General features: G+C 44.0%; 2 protein-coding genes across 3 annotated transcripts in view; one reads left to right on the top strand and one right to left on the bottom strand.

Moving 5' to 3' along the window:
- Nucleotides 1-86: 86 nt before the first annotated feature.
- On the top strand, nucleotides 87-4,019 carry LOC131474004 (5-hydroxytryptamine receptor 1D). The gene is made up of 3 exons (XM_058651702.1): nucleotides 87-376; nucleotides 1,576-1,736; nucleotides 1,853-4,019. The coding sequence occupies exons 1-3, from the start codon at nucleotides 214-216 to the stop codon at nucleotides 3,107-3,109; spliced, it is 1,581 nt and encodes a 526-aa protein (XP_058507685.1). The 5' UTR covers nucleotides 87-213; the 3' UTR covers nucleotides 3,110-4,019.
- A 103-nt stretch (nucleotides 4,020-4,122) lies between these two features.
- Nucleotides 4,123-8,700, bottom strand: part of slc35f3b (solute carrier family 35 member F3b) — a 47,429-nt gene continuing 42,851 nt past the window's right edge. For both annotated transcript variants that reach the window (XM_058651703.1, XM_058651704.1), the window contains 4 exons: nucleotides 6,875-7,000; nucleotides 6,287-6,479; nucleotides 6,049-6,138; nucleotides 4,123-5,754 (listed from right to left, as the gene is read on the bottom strand). In XM_058651703.1, coding sequence (XP_058507686.1) covers nucleotides 5,519-5,754; nucleotides 6,049-6,138; nucleotides 6,287-6,479; nucleotides 6,875-7,000 — 645 coding nt within the window. In that variant the 3' untranslated portion in view covers nucleotides 4,123-5,518. The remainder of the gene's footprint in view (nucleotides 5,755-6,048; nucleotides 6,139-6,286; nucleotides 6,480-6,874; nucleotides 7,001-8,700) is intronic.

The following is an 8,700-nucleotide window of genomic DNA, read 5'->3' as shown; positions in this document are numbered from 1 at the left end:
CTGTTGTAGAATATTTAATTGCAGAGGTATTGAAAGAGTTAATGTCAAGGGTTCATCTTGTAGCATCCTCCTCTGTTGGGAAGGAGTCTGTTCACCTGGTGACCAGCTGGGGAGCAGGTGGAACTCACTTGATGGCACTCATTTATTTTTCCGCGAAGACACGCAGGTACGTGGCTCTTCATCATGTGAGGACAGCGCGCAGCAGTGGGACATATGGAGCACCCGGCCAGCTCCTGGTCGGAGCCCGGGCCGCCTTTGCTGACGACAGCGGCGGCTAACGCGAGCTGGACGGCGGGAGCAGGGTCCGCGGTGTCCGGCCGGACACAGCTGGTCCTGGAGATCCTTATCGTGCTGATGTGTGTGGGAGCTGTGACAGGTATACCGAATCATCTGTTGACTTATTTTATACACTTTCTGAAAAAAATCTGCATAAATAATCAGAATTCCTACTTTTCTGTGGGTCAGTCAAGGCAACGTCAACAATCTGTCCTGGTTGCTGAGGGCAACGCAATCTATTTTTGTTTGGTTGATTGCTCCAAAGAAACGTACACAATTATACAAAAAGTAATGTATAACTAATTACTTATACATTACTTAAGAAAATTGCAATACAAAAGTGTATAACTGCTGAAACACATTGAAAACGGTTAGATTTTAAAGTCTATTTTTGCTGCAAAATACTTGTACATTGGCAAAGATGTGATTGTTATATTTAGTCTAATTTAATATGTATTTATTATTATTATCATTGTTGTTGTTGTTGTTGTTGTTGTTGTTGTTATTATTATTAGAGGAAAATAAGTCATTCTCAAATGTGGGTCCTTGCCACAAACATGTTAAGATGAATATAAGAGATAATTCCTTTATGTAAAATGGAAAAAAAAAAATATTTCCATGTACTGCAGCACATCATGACATGTCTTTTAGAGTGGAGTCACATCATTTTGTATAATGTTAAACATTTTTTTAACTTAAAAGATAAACCACATAATCATCGGACAAAAATAACACCAGTGGTCATGTTTACATTTGAACAGCCACAGATTTCTCTAACATCTTTGCAAAATAAAACAGTAGTAGTTATAATACTTATCTGCCAAGCCTCACCATTTGATGTAATTACTCATAATGTCTCACATGCTCATCCAATCCCAGGAGATTTAATTAGGATTCATTCTTGTCCTTACTCTTAATGCTCCACACAATCTCCACAGATGATGCCTTTAAAGCCCCCTTACTATACGGACCTGGAACTCTGACTCAACACCATGCTCTTGGCTGACAAAACCTTTTGTGAACCTGGTTTCAGCCCATCTGTATTGGACTGAAAGCAACATCCCTCTACCTTCTATTGTATTTTGTGATTACAGTAACATGACATTTCCAGACCTCAATTAAATAAATCCCTAACTATCCACATTGTGTTTTGGATAAACAGACCTTGTGCATCTAGTCTGATTTATGCAGGTCACTAATGGGAGTCATGGGCTCAGTGCTGTATGATGGTTATTGTCTGTCTTCCTGTGAATGCAGCCAGTGTGAACTCACTGTGTGTCGCTGTGTGTTTGCATTCAGGTAATCTCCTTGTTATCATTATTGTGGCTGCAACCAAGACGCTCCACTCTGTGACATCAGTGCTGATCATGAACCTCGCTATCAGTGACTTCCTGGTGGGCGTTGGAGTCATGCCGTTTGTTGCTCTGTCCGTCACGAACCACGGATGGGTGGACTATCATGTATGTGAGATTAACATCACAGCATCAGTGTTTGACAAATAAGCAAAATGCGTGCAAATTACACCTATTTTTCTTTTTTATTCACTTGATGTTTTTGTCTTTCTCCTGTCTCACAGGACCTTTGTTTGTACGTGGGTTACACCTCCTCTGTGTATTGCACAGCTTCTGTCCTGACGGTAGCTGCTATTGCCCTTGACCGCTACCACTCCATCATGGACTGCCTTCGCTACAGCTCCCGCTGCACCCTGTGGAGAACCTGCGCTGTGGTCCTGTGGATCTGGCTGCAGGCTCTGGCCACAAGTTGCCCTCCTCTACTGGGCTGGAGCTCCATCACTTATGTGGTCCCCATGTGCAACTGTGCAGTCAACTGGGCCAGTAGTCCCAGCTACACTGCTGTAATGGCCTCCCTCTCCTACCTCATACCTGCGGTGGTCATCCTCTTCTGCTACCTGAACATAGTCAAGGTGGCGCGTAGCCACGCCAGGAGGATTCACACACTGGAGGACTCTGTCCAGCGAAGCAGGGATCCTGCTCCTGGTGTTTCAGCTCACCAAAACTGTGAGGGACTCCACAGCCCCACGACACTGATCTGTCACATCAGTGGACAGTTTGTGTCTGAGGTCAGGAGAGAAGATGTAAACATTATCAGCCCCTCTCTCCAAACTACTGCTCCAGAGCAGAATAACTCCATGTCCAGACGTTTAGTCTCCTTCCTTGCTCAAAGCACCTCCCAAACACCTCCACAGAACTCCCAGCAGCACCAGAACCACCATGGAGTGGTGCGTCTCTTCCTGGTCATCTCAGCCTTCTTCCTCTGCTGGACACCTTACATAGGTGTGGCCCTGGTTCAGGCCACAGAAACTGCAATTTTAGGCCAATCCAGACTCATCCCACCTTGTGCCGTGACTTTCTCGTACTGGATGGTGTTGCTGAACTCGGACATTAATCCTCTTCTGTATGCTCTGCTCAGCAAACGTTTCCAGAGCGCCCTGGAGGCACTAAGGCAAAAAATCCAAGCACGCTTGGGGAGTGTGGTGGGCAGGGAGGGGGAGGTCAGGGCTGAGGGAGACAATGGCAAGGGCAGCGAGCCCTGCACCCAAAACACCACCCATTCAGGTCCATCTTCCAACTCTGAGAGTTCAAACTCTGATTTCTCCAAGTATTCCCCCTCCATTTATACAGTACAGGAGCATATATGCAAAGTGTATCAAACCTGGTCAGAAGCTGGTCGTGACAGGAGGACGGACTGCCTGCAGGTCCCGTCTCTGCCACAAGAGGGCAACAGACTGCCTTTCTCCGCTCTTACCAGAGAGCGCCAGGCCACTTTCTTCTACGGCCAAATAACAGTGAGAGTAGAGCATGATGTTGGTTAATTATCTGCAGATGCTGTTCCAGAAACAGTACATGTCACATCAGACTTAACAGTTGTTTTCCTTATTGAATGAAATTAAGTGACATTTTGGCCCCGCAACACAATATGTACCCTGGAGCTCAAGTTAGCATTATGAATAAAACCAGCAAAGATTCATATGTGTAAAGCAGCCATCATCCGTGAGTGGTAGAGTATGTAAGTAAGAAGTAAGAAAGACTGTTTTCTTAACTTGCTGCTAATTCTTCTTCTTCTTAAATTCACGATAAATGTGACATAGCACGTTCAAATGTCTAATTTGACCAACATTTCACAATATTCAGTTTACACACACGACAAAGAAATACCAGTCAATATTGTTAATATCTGCAGCTTGATGTTATATCGATCATGTGATCAACTAATCATTGTCTATTTGGCTGAAATCAATATTCAGCTTTTCTGTTTGCATTTTGCATTGATCTGTAACAAAGAGTGTGAGGTGGTAACAAAACCAGAGAAGGGACACTCTTGAAAATGAAATCTTTTATATCTAGTACATGTGATAACACTTCCAGCCGTAGATCAAATAAACCCCATCATTTATTCACTCTAAATATCTCTTCCTCGAGTGTGATAATCATATGTTGCATCTCGGTGTAAAAAAAAAATCTTCATTCCTTACAAAGGTTTACATTTATTTCTCGCAAAAATTCCAGAGGAATACGATATTATTATTTATTGTCATCGAGAATGACAATGGGAGACGGTGCTCAAAGAAAAGGCTGTGAAGCTGGATCTGCTCGTGCTTGTCCTTTTTTTGTAGATGTCGTTTCTCAAGGTCAGTCAGCAACTTAATGTAAAAAAATATTTAAAAAAGAAAAGTCTGCAAGGATGTAGCAAGAACACAGTTTTTGTATGAGAGCAAGAAAAGGTAGAGGTTCTCTGCAACAGTCGTGGCGTGACACTACAGAACAAAGAGCCCTCGGCGAGCAGGTGTGTTTCTCGAGATGTTCATACATTCACGACAAGGCAGAGTTTCTTCCACGTTTGTCCGTCCCTGTTGCCTCATGAAACGCGATAAATGGAAACGAGTGCTGTAAGATTTTGATAAAGAGCAGAACAAAAAAAAAGAGCTGGACAGATATGAGCCTTTTCCCCTCGTGCCAACACACTTCTCCTTCGAGCCACAGTGAGAAAGTTTCCATCATGTTTTTTCCTCCCCAGAAATAAAACAGTTTATCTGCTGCATGTGTGCGTGTAATTCTAGAACGTTAAATGAGACAGGAATTCAAAAGAGAGGCTCAGTGGTAGCTTTGTAAGATGGCCAAATTTAAAGGGCTATTTCCAAGTGTTCCAAAGCTGTTAGTGCCTCGAGTCCATCCACAGATTTGGACACCTGAAGCATTAATTATGACAGTTTTATATGATTTGAATGACAGTACATTAATACACATTTTTTACCTGCATTGCCTGGATAATAAAATGTTAGTAGTGTTGCTGCCAATGCAACAGAAATTGAGAGGATTCATGGATGGACTGACAGCACTTAATATTGTTGTTATTTTTTTTTTTTTTAACAAACAACCATCTCATGCATTAAAAACCTATGCATCGGAGTTACTGGTCTTTAAATCTGTGGGCCTGAGCGACAGGTGTCAGTGTCAACGGAACTGGAGTTTAGTCCCCGGGAAAACACATAACCTTTGACGGTCAGTCAGTATGGTCAAAATCACAGTGTGTGTGAAAGCTTCCTCAGATTCCTCAGATTGATCCTCACAGATTGTCCCGACAAGTCCCTTCACACCAGAACCGCTTGTCTGGTCCACAGCTCCACATCACCAAAGGTGTGAAATCCAGCTATGTACAGTGCAAGGAAGGCAGGTATTTTATTATAGGTTGTCACCTGAAGGAAGCCACTGTTGGCCTCCTCTTTTTCAGGCATTCTTCTTCTTTGGATCTTACACACATGTCAATGTGTATATGTGAAAGTAAGCAAGTCCACAAGGTGTTGAACCCTCCTTTAGCCAATAGGCAAGTTTTCCCAAGTGCAAGGATGTAGTTGAAGCAATGGAATGATTTTGAGGTATGAAAAAAAAAAAATACAGAAGTCAACAGTTAATCTTGCTGTTGTTTTTTCTTTTCTTTTAGTTTTCGAGGGGGGCATTAGGGATTATAGAGTTTATGAGTCCATGCCCCAACTCGGATAGCTTGTGAGTGGAATGGACGCCAAAGTAAAGATGTGAAATTTCTTAACTCCCCTGTCTTGGCTGAACACAAAGCAGTCCAAAATCTTTTTTTTTTCCACCCAGGGAGCTGTGGGAGAGAGAGGGCAGGACACAAGGCAGGTCAAATGTCCCGGAACTGCATCTTAATGCACCTTCCTCCCTGTATGTGTGTGTTTGCATTTCACATTTTCACATTACACAAGTCGTCAATGTGCTAATGTGGACGTCCTGGCTCTCCCTCTCCAGTTCAGCCCCGCGGTGGTACCCGCCTCTCCGCTGCCCTCTGTTGGCTCGTCTCGTTTGCGCAGCTTCATGCTGAGCTGGATGATGCACTGGTCCCAGTCCTCGGGTAACAGCAGCATGAGGAATCCCAGGCAAATGATGAACACGGCGATGATGCGCACTGTGTTGAAATCTATTTCACACGTGTAGAAGTCCACCACTGGGAAAAAAAATAGGAGGATGCATTAGTATGATGTGCATATGTAGGGATGTGAAAGTATTGTAATTAACGGCAAAGACAATCAGACATTGAGACATAAAATGACATGATGAGATGAAGAAATCACCAAAACACTGCTACCCAGCTGCTAAAACAGTGTATTAACAATTTAAAATGACAGACGTTCATTCATTTTCAAACGTTACACAGTGCAGCTTTAAGTACACAGTAGATTTAAAGTGAAGTAACTAAATGGTGACTGAATGCATAGAAAGAGGAAAGAAAGAGACTTACTGGCATTTACAGGAACACTTAAGACGATGCCAAGGGAGATTAATGTTGGGTATGTTATCGCAATGCCAAAGTTCACCAGGATGTTGAAAGCTGTGAGAACGAGTAGAATCAGAGCAGCAGCAGTATCGATACAAGATTTACAGAATACTATTCATGGCTTATAGATATTAATTTCTGATATAATGCATAGAGTTTCAGGTGTATGCATTATATGGCTCTGTAAGCCATCGTCCCGTACCCAAAAGCAGGCCTGCAACCCCACACAAATACGCCCAGGGGATGTTCTCGGGTGAGCCGACGTACTCCACGTGTGTAAAATACAGGATGATCGGCACGATGCTGATGAAAACAAAGTTGGCGCTTCCGACGATGCTCAGAAAGAGCGCAGCCTCTCCAAATTTGGCACTGCCCAGGACCATCTTGAAGAGCACCTGGGGATAAAGGACGAGTGATGAATGCACAAGAATGCACCACTCCCCAAGGACCGGAGTAGGTGCTGCAGAGGCTGCACCTGCCAAGTACCTGCCGTGAGTCTGGCACAAGGCTGCGGCTGTCTTGTTTATCACATTAGGCAGCACAGACAGCAGGGCAGAGGAGACCAGAGCCCCTGTCAAAATATCACTGTTTATCCTGTAACCTCCTTGACCAGGGACATGACAGTCTGAGGCCAGCGAGCACACACACACACACATATCACATACTCCTGTCAGCTGACTCTTTCACGTCATTACCTCCTGGTTTCTACCATCCATTTACATAAGCATATAATATAATATATAATAATAATAATAATATATAAATACTTTTTAAGTAGTTTTTTTTATACCTTGTAGAGTGCCGACATTGAAGCAGAGGCCACAACCAAAGTGATACCAATGACTGAGTGGCTGTGGAATCCATCAGCATAGGTCATCATTACGATACCTGCTATGGCCAAGATAGCAGCTACTATCTGTGGGGGAAAGAGAGAAGGAGGCAACATCAGAGAGTGACGGATGGACGACATGCTGCTCACAGTGTGCTGATAAAGACACACGAGACGTTACTGCTGTGTTGGGACTCAGCAGGCCCACATGGCCCCCAATTTGTTATGCACTGCAGTAATCACAAAGCCTCACAGGACAAGCTTGTAAAAAGTATAATTAGTGGGGTTTTATTTCATTGTCAGTTCAATATGTTCATTTGGTATTTATGTTATCTCACACGCAGACGCGCATAAATGAAAATCTGTTTTTAGCTACAGTACATTTGCAGCCAAGCCGACACAGGACAGTTATTACAGTGTCGGCCTGATTGTCTCACATTGATTTCCGTTACACTTGTCATCATGTTTACAAACCAAATTACCCCCCGGACTCCTCTGACACCCGGCGCGGGCCAGTGTGATTATCACACAGCTTCACAATGGCATGAAAAACCATCTGTTTTCCTCCAGCAATCAGTCAACCTCAACGGAACAGAGTGAGAAGTCTTTCAGTTACATTGAGTTGCCTTTATGTTGATGTGTTGTGCACACATGTGGTCGCAGCCGTTGAGGACCAGAGATAGGTACAAGGTGCAAGTCCAGCTGAGTGGATGAACTCCGCATTAAGGAGGTGTCAGGAAGATAAATGAGCCGTTTGCTTTCGCTTGGGCAAAGCCCTTGGGATCCTTTGGCAAAATGTCTCTTTCTGCACTGCAGGTTGCCTGTCAGTCACAGCCATGCCTCTCATTTCTACTGTAGTGCTTACAGGGTCAGCGAACCTGCACGTGCTACTGATGCCGTTTCATGTGGTGTGGAGGGGCAGAGGGTAAATCATGAGATCATGACACCTGCACATCCGGCAGATTAGGTGATTATCGTGTTTTTACATCTGCGTGTGCGTGCGGATTAAGCACCCAACTCCCTTTGCAACGGATACATCTGTACACAGCTGGCTTATTTATTGTATGACCTTCAAACGTGTACATTGTAAAGCAGCCACCATGACACACTCGCTTTATACACAATATACTCGTGACACAACCCTCATTACTCTCTCTCTCTCGCTCTCCTCCTCCACTTTCATGACAAACCCATTCAAGATCCCCTGCATTGCTGCAGACATCCAAACACTGCAATCCCCACCACCAAGCCAGAGAGTGAGAGTGAGAGAGAGAGAGGGAGAGAGAGGGAGAGAGAGGGAGAGAGAGGGAGAGTATGTGATGGTGCAAGAGCGAGAGAGAGAGAGAGAGAGAGAGAGAGAGAGGCAGGATTATCAGAGTATTTGTCTCTTACGAAGGCCTTTCATCACAGATAATGGGGGTGGGGAGTTTGGGATTACACGAGGGAAGGATGGAGTGGTTGTGAGTGTGTCAAGGCAAGAAACATTCCTTTGCACACCTGTTCTGTGGAGTGCAGGGGGGCTGCAGACATGCTGAGAAAGGAAAATGGCTAAAAAAAACAAATGACTTCAACAGACGGGAACACCCCGATGAATTGAGTTCATTTAAAGTACAATGAGGAGGTTGTCCTCATAGAACATGGAAACAGTAGCTTGAATGAACTCAGGTGTTACCAACTGAAGTCATGACTTTGAGTTTGTCAACCATTTTCTTTTTTCAATGTATGTCAGCCTCTGAGAAACAAGTGTAAGTGTAGTTTATACTCCCTTATAATACTTTATACTCCCA

Source organism: Solea solea, chromosome 15, assembly GCF_958295425.1.
Source record: "Solea solea chromosome 15, fSolSol10.1, whole genome shotgun sequence".
In the NCBI taxonomy this organism is placed as follows: Eukaryota; Metazoa; Chordata; class Actinopteri; order Pleuronectiformes; family Soleidae; genus Solea; species Solea solea.
This window is presented reverse-complemented; position numbering and strand designations above follow the sequence as displayed.

Excerpts from the sequence above, each read along its gene's own strand:
- LOC131474004 (XM_058651702.1), top strand. The coding sequence starts at position 214 with ATGGAGCACCCGGCCAGCTCCTGGTCGGAGCCCGGGCCGCCTTTGCTG. Across the intron at positions 377-1,575 it reads GTGTGTGGGAGCTGTGACAG|GTAATCTCCTTGTTATCATT; the intron begins GTATACCGAATC and ends GTTTGCATTCAG. Across the intron at positions 1,737-1,852 it reads ACGGATGGGTGGACTATCAT|GACCTTTGTTTGTACGTGGG; the intron begins GTATGTGAGATT and ends CCTGTCTCACAG.